Source organism: Acipenser ruthenus, chromosome 9 (genome assembly GCF_902713425.1).
Source record: "Acipenser ruthenus chromosome 9, fAciRut3.2 maternal haplotype, whole genome shotgun sequence".
Lineage (NCBI taxonomy): Eukaryota > Metazoa > Chordata > Actinopteri > Acipenseriformes > Acipenseridae > Acipenser > Acipenser ruthenus.
Genome location: NC_081197.1, coordinates 54,033,746 through 54,057,290, shown reverse-complemented (window position 1 = coordinate 54,057,290; position 23,545 = coordinate 54,033,746). Strand labels below are relative to the sequence as shown.

General features: G+C 37.0%; 1 protein-coding gene across 2 annotated transcripts in view; it reads left to right on the top strand.

Annotated features, from left to right (window-relative positions):
- Positions 1 to 23,545, top strand: part of pibf1 (progesterone immunomodulatory binding factor 1) — a 42,369-nt gene that overhangs the window by 18,490 nt on the left and 334 nt on the right. Inside the window, exons 11-17 of one of the 2 annotated variants that reach the window (XM_034008294.3) lie at positions 8,949 to 9,114; positions 9,652 to 9,802; positions 10,686 to 10,776; positions 12,124 to 12,226; positions 14,697 to 14,827; positions 18,207 to 18,291; positions 22,874 to 23,041. In XM_034008294.3, the coding sequence (XP_033864185.2) occupies positions 8,949 to 9,114; positions 9,652 to 9,802; positions 10,686 to 10,776; positions 12,124 to 12,226; positions 14,697 to 14,827; positions 18,207 to 18,291; positions 22,874 to 23,041 (895 nt within the window). Of the gene's footprint in view, positions 1 to 8,948; positions 9,115 to 9,651; positions 9,803 to 10,685; positions 10,777 to 12,123; positions 12,227 to 14,670; positions 14,828 to 18,206; positions 18,292 to 22,873; positions 23,042 to 23,545 lie in introns of those variants that run through there. The other variant, XR_004544848.3, reaches the window with a different exon arrangement.

Genomic DNA, 23,545 nt, shown 5'->3' with positions numbered 1-23,545 from the left:
CAATCTTATTAGATTAATTTTGTTTTACTACTCAAATTAAATTTTAGAGCTTGTGGCAGGGTGGAAGCACTGTTGTTATAAGTAGGGCTGTTTGACAGGGATGGGGTTAATTCTGTCCCTGCCAACAATCACAGGTGTGGCCATTCCCCAATTAGATAATTGAGTGCTAATTAGGTGAGTTTATGAACTATGTTGTGTTTTGTTTGATATAGTGATGGCCAGCATCGGTATTTTTCTTTTTTTTGGAGGGCGGGAGGGGGGGGGGGTTGCTAGAGGGCGCTGTCCCACTTCTCACACCATGTGTGGGAGGATAGCGTCACGGCCCAAGCTGTTACCGGCAGAGACAGAAGCTGCAGTTCAAGCCCTAAAGCAGTGCTTCTCAAACTTTTTTGTTCATGGACAACCTGGATTTTTCTTTTTTATCTCTGCGGACCACACAGTAAATAGTATAGCTGCATGAAAAATAAGCACATAAAAAAAGATCACTATAATACTAAGGCTGAGGCGATACATTGATTATACAAGAGACACAAAGATTTAACAAGTCAACAACTCAATGAAAAATAGTTTGTCTTGAAAATGTAAACGGCCTGTTATGATAATTCTATGCTTGAGTGCATAATTCGGCTGGTCAGGAGTACTCTGTTAGCTTCCATGCTTCCAAGCTTCCATGCTGGACTCAGTCGCTCCGTAAACAGTGCTGACATAAACTGCAATGATAGTCTGCTAGTGACCAAGCATTTAAAAATGGAAATAATGTATTTTTGTATTGGCTTCTCCAGGTCAGCGATAGTAATGCGTGGATAGTGAACTTTGTCTTTGCCTCCTTTTCTGTATCTTTTCATTATCAACAAAAATACATGATTAACATTTTTTATTTTTATAAATAAAAACACTTATTTTGTATTGTATCCGTTTTCGAAGCGGGATAATACTTCAGGGCTTGTGTGTTGTGTTGGAACACAATACACACCCTGTCGTGTTATCCCTTACTTTACAAGCTGCTGTGTTGAGTGGATGTGAGCGCAATACACAAAAACTCCCTAGTAAAGAATACATTTTTGGCACGCCAAAACTGTAGAGAGAGTGTTTAGACCTTTTTTTTTTTAACTTGGAAATATTCTTCATGTATGCATTTTCTTCCTGTGTCTAGCTGAGTTTAAGATCTCAAATTTTGGGTTTGCAATGGGATCTATAAACTGTACTGTCACTTCCTTTCCATAATTATGTAACCTTTACACGGACTACCAGTGGTCTGCAGACCACAGATTGAGAACCACTGTTCTAAAGCACACGTTTATTAACACAAAGAAAAAGGCACAAGAGCCAAAACAAAAGTATAAAACAAAACAATAATACGTAGGCTGGGCATTCACCTTCACTACATAAAAAAACATTTAAAAACACAGTTCACAAACTCACCTACTCCCTACCCAACAAAGGATTTCTCCTCTTTTATACAGATGGCCATTCCCCAATTGGCACGCAGTTACCTTATTGGGAAATGGCCACACCTGTAATTGTTAGCAGGGACAGACTTAATTCCATCCCTACCAAATTTAACCCTATTTACACCAGCAGGGCTTCTGCACTGCCACAGAGCTATTGAGTACAGTGAAGTTCTACAGGCGCTTAAAGATCTAGAGAGAAATACTTATGCATAAAAGTTGCTGCTGATATTATAGCTGAAACTTTATTTATATTTATTGCATTCATTTTGACAAATGAAATACCTCAACTATGGAAATCTACATGTGTTACACCATTACTGAAGGGTGGAGATCAGTCCTGAAAGTTATGCATGATATTACCTTGGCCCTAGATACAAATGAAGTATGTGCATCTGTGTTCTTTGACCTTTCTTATGCTTTTAACACAGTGGGTCAAGAGCTTCTGTTTCAAAGACGTATGAATATTGGTATAGGTGAGAAGGCGTTTGGATGGTTAAACAATGATTTTATAAATCGAAGCCAAAGTATAAAAGCAGAGAAAATCAGTCAATCTATTTTATATAGCGCCTTTCATAGTGGACCACCATCACAAAGCTCTTTACAAGATGCAGTAACAACAAGAAAATCCATAATAATTTAAATACAGAAAAATGATATACAGTAAAAAAAAAAAAAAAAAAAAACAGTATAAAAAACAATGCATAATACATGATAATAGCATAATACATGAAATAGTAGCAACAACACAGCAGCTAATAGCAGATATCAGGCTTAAAGAGCATGGAAAGCAAGAGAGAACAGGTGGGTCGATTTAAAGCGAGCGATGGTGGGAGCATCACGCACCAAAGCTGGGAGAGAGTTCCAAAGAGTCGGAGCCATGAAACTGAACGAGCGTTCTCCAAATGTGGTGCACTTTTGCTTGGGGATAACAAGCAGGCCAGAGTCGGAAGACCTCAGCTTGTGGGCAGGGACATAGCGGGTCAGCAGGTTGAGGAGGTACTCGGGACCTATGTGATGAAGGGCGTTGTAGGTGAGCAGGAGAGTTTTTTTAAAGTAATCCTGAACTTTACAGGTAGGCAGTGCAGCTGGGCAAGACGGGTTGTGATGTGTTCACGGTTTTTTTACATCGGGTAAGGATCCTGGCAGCGGCATTCTGAACTAGCTGCAGTCGGTTTATGGTGCGTGCCGGGAGAACACCATAGAGAGAGTTGCAGTAGTCGAGTCGAGAGGAGACAAATGCATGACAACGTATCTCTGCATCTGGGAGAGAAAGGTAGGGACTTTGGAGATGTTTCGAAGGTGGTAGAAGGAAGATTTGACCACGGAGGAAATGTGGGCATCAAAGGAGAGATTACTGTCAAGAAGTACACCAAGGCTTTGTACAGTGGGGGAAGGCAGCAGCAGACCATTTCCAGGTTCAGGGCAGCTATATTGTGATTTCTTAAGTTGAGTTTTAGATCCTACTAGAAGGAGTTCAGATTTGCTAGTGTTGAGCTGAAGAAAATTGGCAGACATCCAGGCCTCGATGTCTTGAATGCAAGCCGAGAGCTGGACCATGGCAGAGGGGTTTCCAGGGTCGCGTTTTAAGCAGAGCTGGGTGTCGTCAGCATAGGAGTGAAACATGAGGCTGTGTTGGCGGATGGGGTGACCCAAGTGAAGCAAGTAGATATTGAAGAGAAGGGGCCCAAGAACAGATCCTTGGGGGACACCACAAGTGACTGGGTTTGTGACACCACTGCATCCAGCATAGAAAACAGACTGGATGCATCCGGATAGGTAAGAGGACATCCAGGAGAGACAGGTTCCAGAGATCCCAGCATACTTCTGAAGGCGGTCAGGAAGAATGCCATGATCTGTGGTATCAAAAGCTGCTGTTAGGTCAAGGAGGACAAGCACAGAGGGAGCATCAGCATTGAGCAGGAGATAATTCACAATCCAGAGCAGAGCAGAGAAGTTTCAGTTCTGTGATGCGGCCGGAAGCCAGACTGTAGAGATTCAAGCAGATTGTTATCCGTGAAATGTTTCATCAGCTGACTGGCCCTCTATAATTGGACCAGTCTTGTTTACACAAAAATTGAGCCTGTTAATTTATAAACCTCACAGATCATCTCCTCAGACAATAATTTTCCAAGTAAAGAAATCATTAAAAAAGACCACCTGGATTTTCTCATCTTGAAACATTCACTCTAACAATGGCTTAGTTTAAAAGTCAAATACAATCCATTACAAAAAAAAAATACATTTATACTGCTGCGCTGAATAATAATGCTTATTGACCCATTATGTTCTGTGTGATAAATCACACAAATTGCAGTATATAAGGTATTGAGCTAAAATTTACAAATAAACTATTGCACAGTTGTAGTAATTTAATTAAAGGATTGTACACAGCAACAATTCCCATTTTACTGTCACACAAGAAAATTACTATGGCATTTGTTTTCTTTGAGGTTGCAAAAACGTGTTCTACAAGTTAATCCGGTTCCTCTTAAGATGTGTGTTTACACTTGAGCACAGACCTAAGCTGGCTTCAGCCTCGTATGTGTGCATAGCCCCTGAACTTTAGAGCATTCAGAACAGAAAATAGGAGGCACTTTTTTTACACAGAGAAGCGTGGAAGTCTGGAAACCAACTCCCCAGTAATGTTATTGAAGCTGACACCCTGGGATCCTTCAAGAAGCTGCTTGATGGCCTCCTCTTGTTTGTAAACTTTCTTATGTTCTTATGAACTGTAATGCATGCCCGATAACGTCATATCGACCATCCCTTGGGTGAAGACATTTGATACAGTTTTGTACTTTTAAATGTGAGTACAATATCACAACTGGAATTTTAGCGTGTACGACCGGGACCTGAAAATTAAGGCTGAAAAATGGGGTAAATCCAATTTTTCTGACAAACTTTCATGGTAACTAGGCTTGTTTCATATTTATCCCACATAAATTGTAACCGTTTCACATTCCAGCACAAATCTAAAAGTCTGTTTTATATTTTGGGATCCTCAGTCTCTCCGCGTTCCGTCACCGGTTCTGTATTCTGGGCAAAGATCCCAACTTCCTGTTGCTGCTGTCTGTGCCTGTTTGATTCCGACAGTCGGGGCGTTGCCCACCAGTGTACATGGCAAACATAGAGCCGTCTCGATGCATTCACAATGGAGCAAAATACAGACCAAAGCGTGTCATAGCCGCCCCTCTGGTCAGGCCACTTTGACGACGGTTGCCTTTACACTATAAAAAAACAAAAAAGACTTAAGCCACCTCAAAGCCAGCTTAAAAGTGGCTAGTGTAAACTGGGTATGGGATGGATTCAGCAGTCCTTCGCACTTTGCACAGTCATCTTGGTAATAAGGGTGTGTAAAAATAGAATATCATGTAACTGGTAAAGTTCCAGTTAAGGCAAGCGTCTAGAGGTAACTGATCTGACGGCACTAGTGCTGAGGCGCATCATGTTGACTTTGAATGTTCTGATCACCAGTTACAAGTGAGAAATGTTGCCTACATTGTTAAATGAAACCTGGACCAAACCTTTTTGCCATATTGTGCTCTGTGGAAAATTGGTTCACAGTAATTCTATTATAAAATCCTAAAAGGTATAGACAATGTCAACCCGGGGGACTTCTTTGACTTGAAAAAAGGACCAGGGGTCTGGAACCAACTCCCCAGTAATGTTGTTGAAGCTGACACCCTGGGATCCTTCAAGAAGCTGCTTGATGAGATTCTGGGATCAATAAGCTACTAACAACCAAACGAGCAAGATGGGCTGAATGGCCTCCTCTCGTTTGTAAACTTTCTTAAAAGAAAAATACAATTGTATTGCCATTTTTCACATGAATTAAAAAAAAAACCTGTAGAGAGAAGTAGAGTAGTAACTAGAAATAAAGCTACAATTGGTTTAATGAGTGTTGATATGTAATTGTATTAATATATTTACTTTTGAGGGAGAGGCAGTTGGTTCGATGTCAAGTTTGAAGCCATATCATCTAAAAATGTAACACAGAATGAAAACAAATATCCTATGTTCACTTTCTGCAAAGACAGAATACTGTAAAGTGCACTTGAAGTATGTTGCTTTGAAATTTGAGAAGTCTGTATACCTTATCTCTCAGATCTTTAAAGAGCCCATGTTGGTTATTAATTGTAGTGTGTATTCTCAGTTTTGTTCATGACTTCTATAAAGGAACTAAGCTGGCTCAACTGAATAAGCCTACCATTTATCCTGTACTTAATGTCAGATTTTTCTGATGTTGAACAGTCTTGAGAAAAGCACCCTCTCGTCTCTTTAAAGTCTCTTGTCACCTGAAACACCAGTCTTAGTGTAGACAGAAAGATTATTTCAAAACAATGCCTGTAATTATTGGCAGTTCAGTTGTTCCTGAGGACTGCATGTTAAAAAAAAAAATGGTGTCCTCCTAAAACTGATTTTAAAAAGTGTAAAACACGCAACCCGTCTGTTCCCATGATTGTACAATTGTTATGTCTTTATTTTCTTTAGTATCTAGACTTACCTGGATTTGTATATAATACACCTGGCACTATATGCTTGAAATATCAAGTTTTTCTGGCTCCATCATTAAGCACTATTTAATGCTTTTGGCACAAAGCTAAATTCCACTCCTTTAAATGTTGGATAATTGTTGATAGTTTTTTTTTTTTTTTTTTCTCAACGTGTGTGTGGTGTTTTTTTTGTTTTTTGTTTTGTGATAGATTATACTGCATAGTTACACGATGCAGTATAATCTACATGTTTTCAGTATGGTTTGATTCCTTTGTATGTTTATACATATGCATGATCATCAGCTGTGAGTTCAAATTATGAAGTCATTTGCTGAATGGTGAAAGACCACATTCTGCATTTAATATATACAGTAGTACATAATTCTGCCAAAAATAATACTAGAAATACACTGCCTTGCTGAAACACTACAGACGTGTGTTAGATATTTAAAAATTGGGAAAGAATTTTCTAAAAATGCACCCCAGTAGCTCTGTAGGGAGACTATATGTAAGCTTTTGAAGATATTAATTTTGTTCACTATTCTTTATTATATGTCTCATTGATCACATTTTCGCATTACCCAGAGTACAAGATTTGTATTCCTTCTAAGCATTTCAAGCCTTATTTGCTCATGTTGGTGGACAGTTGTGTTGCATTGCTGTAGACGCATGCCTGAGATTCCAGCAGATCTTCACTACAGTTGTTAAGCATACTCTGAGTTTTTATGCAAGGGAAAAAGATTGCTCGCATTCACATAAGAGCTGGTTTGTGAGCCAAAAATGACAGATGCTGTACTGCAGCTGAGATGTAAAGAGGGTTGATGAATCACTCGCTGGGCTCTATTCTTGGATAAAGAAGAAAATGAAGTAGCGTTTTAAATTCAACTATGGCTTGGTTTACATGCAAAAAGAAAAGTGTCACTATTTTGTATTTGGGTTTACATGTAGTTTTCTTTTAGGGAGAGAAATTCTCCTTCAAAATTCAGATTTTAAAATATGTCAGGGTATATTTAAATGTTTCTGTCAGTGTTCCAGTTTGGCTTGCACAGCCACTCGTATCGTGCACTTTTCTTAAACAGGGTTGAAGATTTGCAAGTGCAGCCTGCCTCATTTGGCCACCAAAAGAAATAAATTAAACAAAAGCGAGGGAAACAAAACAAAAATCCAGACATAGCATTATACCAAAATTCCATAAGAGCGCTTTGTAGTATCTATGCATTATTTGCTAAATATTTTTGACTCTGTGTGTGTGTGTGTATATATATATATATATATATATATATATATATATATATATATATATATATATAATGTATTATGCACGTACAAATATTATATATCCATGGTTTTTAAACATGGTTTATTTCAAAACAAAACTCAGTATGACAAACGTTAAGTGGAAGTAAATCAAGTTCAACACATGCTGTTTTAGCTAGATAATCTAGAATATGGTATTTGTTTGCATTGCACCTTGCTGCATGGTGATCAAAATTGTTGCATTTAAAATTTCTCATTTTGTTTCAAACACAACATGTTTATTGTCTTTATTTGAAGGACTTCAAAATGTATTCTAACAGTTACTTTGAGCCATTAATAGTGGAGGGAATTCCCAGAGGTTAAAAAAAATGCTTAATTTAGTCCATAAATACTACAGATAGCCAAAATAGATGAAACCTTTGAATAACATTACAGTAGTAGAATTTCCTGCGCTATCTCTCTCTCTCAGGGGATATCACACCAACTGATCTACCTGCAAGTCTGTCACATATCCTCCATATGTTCATACTGTACAACCAAATAATGACTCCAGTTAAACCGATCTAAGAATTGGTAAGCTATTAACACATGACATATTAGCTAAAGAGTATACTTGTGAATAAAGAAAAGTAACATAAATAATTTATCTTCTTGATATCATCTTAAAAAATATTAAAGCGCATATTTCAAATCTAAATGTCACTCACATCAGATCAAAGGATCTAATAATAGGTTGTCTTACAACATAATAAAATAAGACGGGACAAACTTTTTTTTTATTATGATTATTTTTAATGTCTGCTTCTATCTATAAATCTCAACACAGCTTCCAGGTGATGGATTAAAATGCAAAACTCACCTCTGTATTTAGATATAGACTGACTATACAGCTAAGATTCCTCTGAGACAAATAATTAAGCATTATTCTATTAAAGCCTCAGATTCTTATTTTTTTTTTATTCATACACATCTGTGCGTATGAAAGATTGTTTTTTGTCATGGAATTAATTTTCAAGATCATTGTCAGAGTGTTTTAAACTGTGATGTTCACGTTTCAACATGTCACCGTGATTTGATGACATCACCTGTATTGATGATTGTGAAACAGAAACTAGGTGGAAGTTCTTATTAAAAGATAAATGCCCCTAGGCCCTTTCTACTAACGTCATTTAAGCTTTTGTCCTACATTTCTGTATAATTTTTGCATTGAACAAACATAATTAGCTGTTCTGTTAGTCATAAACTACAGGTTTTAATGTATGGATATGACGTCTGAAGTATTATGTTGTGTTTAGTGAGTGTACCGTGCAAGGTCATAAATTTGTGTATTTTAGAATTATGTTCTATGTATACATGAAGTCTAATTACATTGGACTCTTGCTGTGGAAAATGCTTAATTTACTTTGATATAGCTCAACTCCTTGGGTGTTTTCTTTGACTGCATGTCATGTTTTTTTTAAATGCAGTCATTTCTTTTGGAGGGGGGTTATTTTTTCTTTCTTTTGTTTCCGGAAGATTTTGCTAGTGTAAACGCTGCCAAACGCTTTCCAGAATGTGTCCTCTTGTGCTGTCAAAAGTTAGGGTTCGATTCCAGCTCAGCCAGAATATTTGCTAGCGTAACCACGCTGAGGACACGTTCTGGAAAGATGAGACCATTCCCAGCAGGCATTGCAAGCAACATGATAAAACCTTTGTTCAGATTGAGTTGATTTAGCCCCATTTATAGTGCCTGCCATTCTTCTTCCAGGTTCAGACAGCTTCAGCTGGGAACAGACAGCCGGGTTGCTGAGTTGCTCAACCAAGTAAAATTCAAATCCTTTGAAGCTGAGCGTGCTCAGATGATACAGGAGGAAACAGCCAAAAATCTCAGTCAGTGCCAATTAGAGTGTGAGAAACACCAGAAAAAACTGGAGGCAAGTTTACAGTTTCTTTAACTTTCAGTCAGGTAACCATAGTTTTTACCAACATGAATCACTTGTTAGTTATCATTAATCCATGGCACACCATCTGATAAACAATAAAAAAAATAAAAGTTTTTTGAATGCATCCTATATTTACTTTCAAATCCTAACATTAAACACTATTTCTCTTAAGCTAGTTTTCTTGTCGTAATGGATTACAGATCATGTTCCTATTAATCAGTGTATTCCCATTATTCCTATTAATCAAAATCAAACTTAACTTTATTTGATCTGTAGTAATTTCTTAATTGTCTGAAATGCTAAACATACGTAGAATACATTGATCAAGGTAGTCCTTTATTGGTGCTGAAACAGCTATCTTGTTGCTATATTTTATTTTTGTTTATTTATCAGTCTGATTTATCAATTGTAAATTTTGCCATAATTTGAATATGTATCGTTAAATTGAAAGTTGCATAGTCATCCTCAGATGTCCTTATTCATCTGTTAGACAAACACAAAGCTGTATTCTAACATTTTTCCAAACAGGTCTTGACAAAAGAGTTTTATAGTCTTCAGACTTTGACAGAGAAGCGCATTACTGAGCTGCAGGCACAGAATTCTGAATATCAAGCTCGACTGGAAACCTACGAAAAATTAGAACAGGAGCTTGATGATGTTACCATGCAAGCTGCAGAAAGTAGGTCATAAAAATTTTAAAGATACAAGCACCTGTGGTTTTTCTTTTTCCAGCTAGGCAGGTTGTTAATGATTTCCCACAGTTTACATCTGTGCTTGGTGAGGTAGTTTGATCAGTATTGAGCTAACTTAATTTTCGTGAAATATTGTTTTACTACAGATATTTGTGTCTAAGACTGGCGTTGGCTTAAGGTGGTAATATTGCAGCATATTATGTACATTCACTACAGAAACACACACATGTGTTGGTGCCTTTGTGCTCATTGTTAAGGGTATTTTTATACTTTCACATACATTTTTTAATGTTAGTGCCATCTTTACACAATTGTTATATTTCCCTATTCTTTCCATTTACTAGTGATCCTGGTATACACATAGTTATCAAGATAATATGTTTTCTGTTCCATGTTTTGGTCACCCTGGTTAACACACAGTCGTGACGATTCCCAGTCAGCACAACTCACACAGACATTTACCTCCAGGCTTGTAAACCAGCTTGTGGCCAGGACTAATTTTATAATCAGTAAATCAATTAGCACCTGGCCACATTCCCCCCCTGCCTCATCAGGAAAGGGAATTCTAACTCCAGCCCTGCCACAATAGTAAACAACATACAGAACACCACTGAAGTTGTTTAAAAAAAGATACAAAAGCAAAATTGCACAAGTGGGCCTACATAGGATTCAGTACACATGGTGTGGGGGACAATAATAATTTTGGAAAAAAAAAAGTTAATTTCTGCAAATGTATCCTTTTGATAGTTGTATTAAATGGTGAAACAACTTCGATATTAAATATTTTATTGGACCCTAGTCCTTTGGTTCAGCGTTTTGTTTTCTAACTTTTTACACTGTCCAGTAATTCTAAATTGCTTCTTCTTGCAGTGGAGAATGAGGACGAAGCAGAGAGAGTTCTCTTTTCATATGGATATGGAGCTAACGTTCCGACAACAGCTAAACGGCGCCTTAAACAGAGGTGGATCTTTTTTTAGGTTTTTGTTTTAATCAGATTCTATCAACTGAAACAAGATGAGACATGAGACATTGTTTTGGACCACTGCCATGTAAGATTGATTAAACCTGAACACCTCTGTCAAGGTTTGAAACCATCAAACAGGATATTTTAGTTTTAGTGAAGTATGTGCTTTTGCTTTAAATAGCAGTATAAACAAAGTATTTAAACAGACATGTTTATGTTCTGCTTGTATTTTTGTGTAATGTCTTCAATTAAAAGTTATCTTAATATCTGCAGTGCTCCAAAATGGGGTTAAATGTTGTAATATGATTCCTAGTTTTGTACATTTAAAAAAACATGCCTTGTTGGCTTACAAGTGTGTTTACATGTTTTTTTTTTTTTCCTATTTTTGGCTGCCGGTCGCCCAATTTTTCTGATTTGAATCCTTTTTACTGCTCACTCACACAGTGAACTAAACAGGCACACTCATGCTTATTACTGCAGCAACAGATGGTTTTGAATGTGACCTGCAAGCACCAGTGTACCTCAGGAAAGCAAAACAAACAACATGGTTTTAAAAAACAAAAAAAACAAATCTACTTCAATATGTAAAATAAATATACATAGTCAGGGGTACAAAACCTGCATAATACGACTGCATTCCTTTTTCACATAATGTCCAGATATATCAATGGCTAAGTCAGTTTTTAATGTTGGATGTCTTTTGCAGGTTTAATTCGAGTTGGCATCTTTATATCATATACAGTAGATTATTAGTTTTATTATTTCTCACATGGGATGCAGGTGGTTGTTATACACTTGGATCTAATAAGTATTGACATTGCAAGCTTTTTGTTTGTTTGGTTTATTTGTTTGTTTTCACTTAATCTTAACAAATAGCCTCACAAACAAATGATAGCGTTTACCACAGCATCCTGGAAGCAACAATTTAATAACCCTTGCTGCAAACAACATCCAACATTATCTCAATTGTGGTTGCTTACTGACATTTAAGCTGTTTCTACTACATTTACATATACTTCAATCTGACACAAGCATGGCACAGGTAGAATTCCGGCTGAGCAAGCTAAGCTTTTGGTACATTTTAATGGTATAAAAGCAGCTTATATGTTTGTCTTATGTAAACTAGGTATTTGTAAATAGGTTAGAGATAGAGGCCTCTGGTTTGCATGTGGCACGTCACATTTTATGTTTTTTTGTGTGTGTGTGTGTGTATATGTGTGTGTGTAAATATATATATTGTTTTTGTTTTTATCCAAGTCTGTGATTTTATATAGTTGTGCTAGATCAAGTATCTTATTTATTAGATTGTATGTGTTTTTACTTATATCTGCATCTTTGATACAGTGTTCATCTAGCCAGAAGGTTACTGCAGCTAGAGAAGCAGAACACCTTACTGAGGAGAGACTTGGAACGACAGAGTGCCCAGACTAAACACATATCTCAAGAGGTAAGCAATTTTAATAATAATCACATTACTGCAAGCATACTAAAACGGGTTTCAGTACTCTCACAAAATATTCAAACTAACATTTACCTCAACAAAATGTTCTTTTTGTTCCTAATTTGGCTCCAACCCAAACTTATGAAGAAGAGATAAAAGAAAGAAAGGTTAGTGTATTCTGAAGACTAGGTATGCACTAATGCTAGATACTCACTCAAAATAACTTTTCAGAATCAGCTGGTTAAGCTGGTTGGAGGTGTTTATTTTGTTAAGCACCTGTTTGTTTAGCACACTTTTTGTTAAAGACCCCATAAAGAACTTTACAGTGCAGTTCATGGGGTTCTTCCAGTGCTTGCTGTAAACTCCACTGCTGCTCTTCTGTTACCTCTTATGGCAAGTTTAGTTTACAAAGAGCTTTCTGCTGTTGTCTTCTCCTTTTTTAGACAACTGTATTTTATGATTCTCTCAAGTTAAATCCTAGGTATTGCATAATAAAGAAATTGCAGCAGGGTTATTCCTCCTTTATTGGTTGATGATACATAAACTATATTGAGATAGACTGGAAAACTATATGTGTTCCAGTCTAGGTCTTATGTGCATGCCCTGTGTGGTCAGAACATTTCTGAAGGTAGTAAAAATGGCAATATCGATAACCTTTGACCTACTTTTTCTTGATGCATTTGAAGGACTTTCCAACAAAAATGAATTGATGTAACGTGGTCAAGCAACCCCCTCTTGGTCCACTTGAGATGGAATGACCCAGCAGTCGTGTGACCAAAACAATATTGTACTTTTCAATACCTAATATCTCAGAAGGCATACATTAATGAGAACTCTTAGACCTCAGACTTACAACTACCATATAGCTGTCCCGTATCTTTAATGGATGATTTGTTTGATTATGGTTTTGTCCGTGGTCCTGTGATGGAGACTAAATGCTTCGGGTACTGTCTTCAAAACAGATGTAAAGATGAAGAATACAATTCTCCTCTTTTATCAATGAAGACTGTGGAGACCTATGTTTTCATGGTTTACTGTACTATATTTTAGTGATTTACTTGCATACATTTGAGAAAACAGTTTGTCCTTTTTAGAGAGTTGTAACATACTCTTTACTGTATGTGCTTAAATGAAATGTGAAAATGGACTGCCAGTTTGTTTTATTGCCGTCAATTCTTTTATATTTACATTTATCATTTTACTTTGGTCGCATTAATGAGAATATTTATTCAGGCGTGATTTAGTTTGTGGGCCATAATCTGTAAAGAAAAGACATTTCTTAATTCAGACAGGGCCGTTAATGGCCGTTAGTTGATTTTGAAGTTTGTATTGGTTCACCCCATTAAATACTACTGGATAAACGAGTTGGATTGTGTTGATAATGACCTCACTTGAAGGCGTGAAACACATCCCACTCTCTAAAATGATTAGTAAAGCAATGCAACAAATACACCAAATTTAATTTGAGTGGATTAGACTGCATGTGTTAGCACTCACTGATGATACCAAATAAGAGTAATGAAAACAACTGCTAAGTCAGAGTTTTCTGCAATGTAAATATTGCAGCACAACCTCATTAGTGCTTATATTGGCAGAAAATGTTTTTATATTGCCATGGTGCATATTCATGTTCATATTTGTTTTGCCTTTAGATTACAGTATCTAGGAAACCAAATAAAAGTATCTTTGACCCAGGGAAAACGTAACTGTAATGCATTCCCTAAGACTTGCACAGTCATGCAGTTCATTGTGTATATTGTTTAGTTCGATACAAGGGGAGAAGTGAGGATTTCTTTTGCCAAACTAAGGAACAGTGCAGACAGTACAGGTGAAGAAAAACATCTAGTGGGATACAGAAACACAGAACCTTTTAGACAAAGGCAAGAGCAGTAATTGACAGGCAGCTGTTTCAAAGTACCGCCTTTTCAAGCAGCTGTCACTATTAGTATTTAAAAAGGCCTATGGTTAGACTGGTGGATAAGAGATGGAAAATTGTCCAAAAAACTAAATTATAATACAGATTATTCATTGCCTTTCCATTTATTTTTGTATTAATTGTGGCTTATAATTGTAATTGTATTTATAATTGTAAATGTATTTTTTAGTTAAACTGACATCCAAGTTCAAATAGCCCAAAAATAAGAGTGTTCTTAAATAATAAAAACAATTAGCTTTGTTACCAAGTCTGCTTGAGTTAGCTACCCTATACACACAACTAATGTGCATTCAGCACATCTTGATGAGCCTTCTTATCCCAGTCTAGTCTTTACCCCAGAAGCATGATTTCTATGCTCTGTCAGTGTTGGCCAGCTTTAGTAGCACATATGTACAGCAAATATAATTTTGCAGTTATTGTGGGCCAATACATAGACCAGAAGGCCATGTGTAGTTAAACATTATGTGTTATAGTGTTTAAATAAGCTATGGCATATTTTTTTGTTTTTCTTTAGATAGCTTTTCCATTCCTTTCTTCCAGCTGGAGAGAGCTAATCACCTCTTGAACCAAGCACAGCAACCATACAGCTATCTAATAGAAACAGTTCGTCAAAAGGACTCCCAGATCCAGGCTCTGAAAGAGTGTGTTTCACAGCTGGAGAATGATGTCAGGTAAATACCAACAGCATTTAACATTTTGTGAGTTGTTTTTACCCAAACTAAACATTTCCTTAGCTGTTTTTATAAAGATGAATATAACAACATAAACCACTTATGTCTAAAATATCAGTTTGCCAATACACTTGATTCAAAATGTACAAATGTGGTGAAGTTTTGAATTAATTTGTCATTATTACTGATTTTATAGGGGCTTAACTTTCTAAAATGCCAGGATTTCATTATTCTTCTGTCAACCCATCTCCTTCTTTGCAGAAATATTTCCCTTTTGTAGGTCTGTGGTTCCCATACCCTTTTCTTGGTTCATCACTGGGGTTAATAGGCAGCAGAATTAAAGTCCACTGCTATTTAGATCAGTGGTACTCAGCTCTGGCCCTCGAGATCAGATCCACTCCAAGCAGGTTCTAATGTAGTTAATTGAAGCTGCTAAGAAGCAATTAACTAATTTAGGACCTGGTTGGAATAAATAAATAGATCTCGAGGACCAGAATTAAGTGCCACTGATTTTAGATCATTGAAATGGACTCCATAATGAACATGACTGAACCTCAAAATCACATAGCTGCATACAACAAAATGTGTAGTACACTAAAATAAATCTTGTTTGAGGAAGAGGTCTATTCATTTGATCTCGGCAGTGGTGTATCTAAATCTCACCAATGTTGTACAGGAATTATTGTTTGGGTACCAAGTCTCTAAATCTGTTTAATAAAGTAAACTTGTTTTATTGTGAAAGGGCAAATAATCATCCTTCATAAATCAAATATCTTGATGTTTGTGTAGTCCGTACTGTTGTGTTATCCCGGGCTGGTATCCAACTTTTGTCCTTATTGCCAAAGCGCACTAGCTGCTGGGCCACCAACACACCCTTATGTTCCATTTCCTTTTTCATTCATCCAAAAGGTGACAAATCATAACTTTCATTGTTCACCAAAAAAACCAGCACCATGAGTAGGAGTATGAACCCCTGAGAATCTTTCACTCTTTGAATCTAGGCACGCAAAGCAGTTGCTTTTGAGATTTCTGTTGTAACTTGTTTATTGAGTCGCCCGCAAGGTATAGTGCACAGGTAATGGGTTGGGATAATTGCCAAGGAAGAGTAAGGAGCCTTGTGCAGGGAAGTTCAGAATGACTGGATGAACATAAGAATACAGTTTCATACTATGTATTCATGAAATGGCTAACCACACTGAGTTTATTTATGTAATGTATTTTTAACTTTCATGAACAATAAAAACATATATCACTCACTTTTCCATAAGTCCTTCCCTCATGTATTACTTTTGAATTACAATATTTGATATACTGTGATATACTTTAATTTCCTGGCTTGCTTTAAATAAGCATATCAAGTGCAGTACGTTTTTTATTTTTTTTTATAACCGACACATACACATTTCACATTATACATACAAATAGAGCAAACCTGCGTAATATGGGACAGTTTGTTCAGTGCTGTTCAAGTTCTTCTTATTACCTATAAGGCCTTACATGGTCTTGGACCTTATCTTCAAGATCTGCTCACCCCATATGTCCCTGGTCGTTCCCTGAGATCGGAAAATGATAATCTTCTGACAGTTCCTAAAATTTGTTTGAATTTAGTTATATGCCCCTCATCTATGGAACTTGCTCCCGATTCATATCAGGAATGCTAGCACAATTGAATGTTTTAAATCCTGTTTGTAAACATAGTTGTTTGGGTCTGTTTATTTGCAGCTGGATTATATATTAGACACAGGCTTTTTCATATTTCTTTTGTAAAGTGCCCTGGAATGCTTGCATGAAGAGCACTATGTAAGAGAAATGTGTATTGTTTCTTGTTCTTGTTCTTGTTCTTGTTCTTCTTGTTCTTCTTCTTCTTGTTCTTCTTCTTCTTCTTGTTCTTCTTCTTCTTGTTCTTGTTCTTCTTGTTCTTCTTCTTCTTCTTCTTCCATCAATTGCTGTTAGATTGTTTGAACCAACTGCTAAATCACAATGCATTATAAATATCTCATGGGAGATACTGGAATTGCAGAAGGAATCTATGAAAAAGACCTAGGAGTTGACTCAGAAATGTCGTCATCTAGACAATGTGGGGAAGCTATAAAAAAGGCCAACAAGCTGCTTGGATATATTGTGAGAAGTGTTGAAATTAAATCAAGGGAAGTAATGTTAAAACTTAACAATGCGTTAGTAAAACCTCACCTAGAATATTGTGTTTAGTTCTGGTCACCTCGTTACAAAAAGGATATTGATGCTCTAGAAAGAGTGCAAAGAAGAGCAACCAGAATTATCCCGGGTTTAAAAGGCATTTCGTATGCAGACAGGCTAAAAGAATTGAATCTATTCAGTCTTGAACAAAGAAGACTACGCGGCGATCTGATTCAAACATTCAAAATCCTAAAAGGTATAGACAATGTCGACCCGGGGAAACAAGGACCAGGGGTCACAAATGGAGATTAGATAAAGGGGCATTCAGAACAGAAAATAGGAGGCACTTTTTTACACAGAATTGTGAGGGTCTGGAACCAACTCCCCAGTAATGTTGTTGAAGCTGACACCCTGGGATCCTTCAAGAAGCTGCTTGATGAGATTTTGGGATCAATAAGCTACTAACAACCAAACGAGCAAGATGGGCTGAATGGCCTCCTCTCGTTTGTAAACTTTATGTTCTTATGAGTCAGTTTATTACTCACCTTAATGCATTTCAAATTTTACTGTATTTTCTTATCAGTTTCCTTTTAAAATTGTATCTTTTACTGATTTTCATTGCTGTTAAACTAAAAAAGCATTATCTTTTATTCATATCTTTATATAGTCTAAATAAAACAAAGCATTCGTTGAGTAACGGTTATTCTCCTCAATTGTAAATACTATTATATTGTTATACTTTTAGTACTTTGCTCCATAATGCAGTTATATGACTAACTTCCTATGCAAACGCCGACTGCACTCATGGTGTTCCATGAACTTTAATATGGTGCTGCAAGGAATGAATTCCGGTATGCTAAGAGGGTCAAAACAGAGGAGTGTGATTATTATTTATTTATTTCTTAGCAGATGCCCTTATCCAGGGCGACTTACAGTTGTTACAAGATATCACATTATACATTATTTCACATTATACAGATATCACATTATTTTATTTTTTTTACATACAACTACCCATTTATACAATTGGGTTTTTACTGGAGCAATCTAGGTAAAGTACCTTGCTCAAGGGTACAACAGCAGTGTTCCCCACTGGGGATTGAACCCACAACCCTCTGGTCAAGAGTTAACGTGTGTTAAAAACATTACTCTCTAAAGAAATTAACATGTTAATCGCAGAAGTTAACAGCGATTTAATTGTCAACCCTAATTTATTCATGATGTTTTTTGTTTTGTTTTTCAGCACCTTAAAGAAAGAGAGAACTGATTTGCAGAGAGTCAAGAATAACATGGCAGCAGATTTAGAGCGGCTTCTGAACCACCGTGAGGTAATGGTTTTGTCCTGGCTAACTAGTTCAGTGGCGTGCCTGTCTTTTGAATTCCCTTGAGAAAGTGATATTTTAGTAATTGGCAGCTGTCACACACATTCACATGAAATGTGTTCTTTGTAGTCCTTGCTTAGGAAATGTGGATTTCCTAAGCAGATTTTGTTTAGAAAACCCATCCATAACTGTAAACCCTCAATCACAAGAAAGTTTGTCATACAAAGAAAAAAAAAAAAATCTTTACAAGGCAGAACAGTGTTACAATCAAATAATCTATTGTAAACAGTGTGTTTATAACACCGTGTAACAATTTTTTTTTTTTTTTTTGGTTCCTGGGTAGTAAGTGTTATTTCCTAATTGCTTATGCCTCAAAAGTATAGAAAATGGCATTATTCCCCACAAACTTTGCTTTTGTGACCAGGACAGTGATATTTTGAAATTTACCTATTTTCCAGAACATTCCAGATAGATTCAGTGCTGGGTGAAATAAATGTATTTTTGTAGGATGGTACAGAGGGGAAAAGAGAGCCATGAAGTTCGCTATCCCAAGAATTTGGCGGGAACCCACTGACCACTCATGCAACTGCTACTTCTGCATGGTGGACCCTTCCAAACGTCAGACTGGCAAGAATGCACCTGCTATCACGTATCCGGACCTTCTTTCATCCATCGCCCCGGTGCCACACTGCCACACTGCCATGAGCTCCCCGTACCCACTCCTCCGGAGAGAGAGCAGCCGTCTTTAGAAGAGAGCAGCAAGTCAGAGAGCGAGGAAGACGTTGTAGATCCAGATGACAATTTCAGAGGTGGAGCTGAGGAGAGAAACCCATACTACCCCAACCAAAAAGACCTCAACGACTTGATTAGAGATCTTGGTCTCACCAAGTCCAATGCCGAGCTTTTGACGTCTAGGCTCAAGCAGTGGAACTTGTTGGATGAAAGTGTGCAAGTCGCAGATCAGAGGAAGCGTCACCAACCTTTTTTCCAGCTTTTTCACCCGTCAAGATGGGCTCTGCTTCTGCCACAATGTGACCAGTCTGTTCAAGGCAATCGGAATCGCCTGTAACCAGAATGAGTGGCGCCTCTTCATTGACAGCTCATCCAGGAGCCTCAAAGCCGTGCTGCTCCATAATAGTAACAAGTACCCGTCTCTTCCCCTGGCTCACTCGGTGCACCTCAAAGAGGATTACAACAGCATCAATACCTTGCTGGGCGCCTTGAAGTATGAGGAGACTTCAAAATGGTGGCATTCCTGATGGGTCTCCAAGGCGGTTTTATCAAGTTTCCCTGCTATCTTTGCCTTTGGGACAGCAGGGACACCAAGGCGCACTACCACAGGCGGGACTGGCCACAGCGGACTGAGTTCTCTGTGGGGAGGAACAATGTCAAGTGGGAGCCACTGGTGGACCCCCCGGAAGGTGCTGATGCCACCACTGCACATCAAATTGGTCCTTATGAAACAATTTGTCAGAGCTCTAGATAAGGAGTCGGCAGCCTTCAAGTACCTTCAAGACTTCTTCCCTAAGCTGTCTGAGGCAAAGGTCAAAGCCGGTGTCTTCTTAGGACCACAGATAAAGAAGATCCTGGAGTGCAATGAATTCCCCAAGAAGCTCACTAGTAAGGAGAAAGCGGCTTGGAACAGCTTTGTCGCAGTGGTTCGGGGCTTCCTGGGCAATCACAAGGCCGAAAACTATGTGGAGCTGGTTGAGACTCTGGTGAAGAACTACGGCACAATGGGCTGTAGGATGTCCCTCAAAGTCCATATCCTTGATGCTCATCTTGATAAATTCAAGGAGAACATGGGAGCGTACTCGGAGGAGCAAGGCGAGCGCTTCCACCAGGATATACTGGACTTTGAACGCCGCTACCAAGGACAGTATAACGAGAACATGATGGGATACTACATTTGGGGGCTGTTTCGTGAAAGTGATTTACAGTATAATCGTAAATCTCGAAAAACTACTCACTTCTAAATCTTTTGTAGTCATTTTTGTATTACTTTAGTATAAATACATGTTAATTTGGATTCATATGTTGTTTTTTTCTGACTTTATGTGAACGAAAAGACACACATTCGCCCGTTTTCTCATTGGAAATAGGTCAATTTCAAAATATCACTGTCCTGGTCACAAAAGCAAAGTTTGTGGGGAATAATAGCCATTTTCTATACTTTTGAGGCATAAGCAATTAAGAAATAACACTTACTACCCAGGAACAAAAATTGTGTTAAACATGTTTACTGTACGGTAAAAATAAAACCAAATGTGCTGCATACTGAACCTGACTAGAAACTTTGGCATTTATCAGTTGGAAAAAGAGAACCTATAAAACAACCATGTATCTTCATTTACTGTTAGATATCAAAACTCAACTGTACCAACAAATACACATTCACAGCACTGAATAATTTACAGTGTTCAAGTTAATAGATTACAAAACAACCTCCAAGCCTGAAGCAGTTTTTACACATTTAATGACCAGGTGGTGTCGCCTTTAGTACAATTGTACACCCAATGAAACTGTCTTCCAAAATTGGCAGAAACCGGTTATAATTCAGGCAAATTATTGAAAAGAATTTAAAATCTGTGATAGCTAATAAACTAATGCAACAGGTTTTAAAACCGGTTCAAAGTTTAACTGCTTGGAAAGACCTGTACAATAAAATCACAAAGTTGTTTTTCAGATCTTGTTTTGATTCTGACAATACTAAAACACACTGAATAGTGTTAACAAACAAAACAAATATTGAATTAGTGTTGTCATAGAATGTTTGTTTTTTTAGGAAACAAAAGTTTGTTATACATTTCTTTTTAACCCAGGGGTTTTCAACCTTTTTTTTGAAACTGTACACCTTCTGTCAGGAGGTTTCTGCTAAAGTACCCTTTACAGTTTTCGCTCACTGACTGGTACCACAGTTGCAGTAAAAGGCAGAATAATCTGGTTAACACATTTCTTTTTTTCCCGTTTTATTTAACATATAATTTTTCACAAATTTCAGTCTGGGGCTGACAAACTGCTGAGACAGAAAACCGAAAAGTAGGCTTCATTCTTAAAACTTAATTACATGTCTTTGGGTGTACAGAATTAAAAGACAGTATTTAGGAATATTTGGAAACACTTTCTATTGGGCAAAGTCATTATGAATAATACAAAATAGTCTGCACTATAAATGTTTATGACTATACTATTTACTTCCCACATCAGCATAATTGTGTGCCGTTTATAGTAGCCTATCAAAAACATTAACCTCAAGATAAAATTAATTACTAACAATAATACACTTAGAGAATATATAGTACCATTTAAAAAAAAAAGGGGTCATTATTCAAGGTCATTATTTTCTCTTACTTTCATTTTTATTTGAGTTGACCTGCATACCCCCTCTGACCTTTAGAAGTACCCCCGGTTGAAAACCCCTGTTTTAACCTGAAGTGGGTGTGAAGTAGTTGACAGGTGCTTGTTTTACCAAAACACATCAGCATATGGGACAACCTGCTGTTTTACTTTCTGGTAGAAGTACAGTTGATATTTATGATGACAAAAAGCCTGAAGTTAAGGACATGTCTGACAGGGTTAACTTCACCATTATAGAAGATTTAAAATATTATCTTGCTATTTTAGCTCATGTTTATTTGATTATATGTGTTTTTTTGTATTTATTGAAGAATGTAGTCGACCATTTATTTCGTTTTTGTGTCGACCTTCCTTTTTTTCACCTAGTAGAAGTGACTGAATGATTTGTACAGGTATTTGTGCTGTCAAAACATCACATGAATACATCCTTAATGGGACATGCAGTTTGTTAGCTGCGTGTCTGACCTATTTTCAACGAAGAATTCTCTCTATGCATCCCCTTGGCAACATATTTGCCGACTTCACAACTTTAAGCAACATGTTGGCATAAAGCTTGCAGTCCTCTTAAACAGCTGTGCTGCAGTTGAGCTGTTTTACATGCCAACACATATGGCTGAACTGTGCTAAATAGTAATATTAAATGACCAAGAATATTTAGCAATGATGCTGGATGCTTGCAGTGATACAGTTTACCATGTCTCTCAAGGTATTCAAGTAATTTTATTTGTGAAGGGAATTTACCAGAAAAAAATATTGTCATTTTGTCGCCACTATTTCAACTACTGTTATCTTATAAAGCATTTGAGATGCTAACTTCATATTCAATGAAAACTGCTTAAGAGTAAATTTTCTTTAAATTCATTACTACGCATATGCAGCCAAACTTCAATGAACTGCTCTTGTACTGCAGATGGTTTCAAAAGTATATAATATAAAATACTGTATATTTTATTTTTATAATCATTATAAACTGCATCCTCATTGGAAGCTATAAGCCCTAACTAAACCTTATAATTTTGCTGAAGGTGTAGATCTCACACCCAATGTCATGACAAAAATCACAACAGAATCTACATAAACACATTAAATATGTTGATATCATTTAAATAAACCGTGTTGTTTTCTGTATGTTTCAAAACAGCAGAGTCCATATCTAGTTATTGTAGAATTTTTATTTCAACTTTATATTGTTCACAGATTTTTAACATATTTTCTAATTTTCATTTACCAGGAATTATCTGTAATGAAACAGGTTCTGATTAACATGCACACCCAACGCTATGGCGATGGATTACCTCATCCTCGTAACGAAGCAGCAAGTGCGACTGCAGTACGTATGCCAAAAGCATTTGTCAGCATGGATGGAGAGGAAAATATCCAACCCAAACCAACTTTGTTTGTAAGTGGGACTTTCTGTGGGGAATGGGCATGAGATCATTCCCCAGTAATCTGAATGGAGCAGCATAAAGAGAACCCTGTAAACATGTACCACCCAGGCGTGTTTCTGAACCATATAAGAAGTTTTCTAAGTTTTCTAATGCATGTGTAGGGTGTCGCTTATTGTGAAAGAGATCACATTTGAGCACAAGGACAGCTAAGCAATGTTGGACTGCTCCAACTATGCAAAGTGATGTTTCATAAATGTATTATAAAAGTATTAACTTACTATAAATTACAAAGACAACATTTTACTCAGAACTATTAAATATAAAAAAGAGCTGTTGTTTTCATGTTCTTACATGGGATGTCATCTGTACACAAGATAAGATGTGCTGGAATTTAGAAACCTCCTAAACCGTGATGTGAATTTTGGAAAAAGCCGTAGTGTTCTACAAGAATATACATTTGAAAGCAGGAGAATGCCAAGTTGACGACATCTTCTTTTCTTTTTTTTCTGTATTGT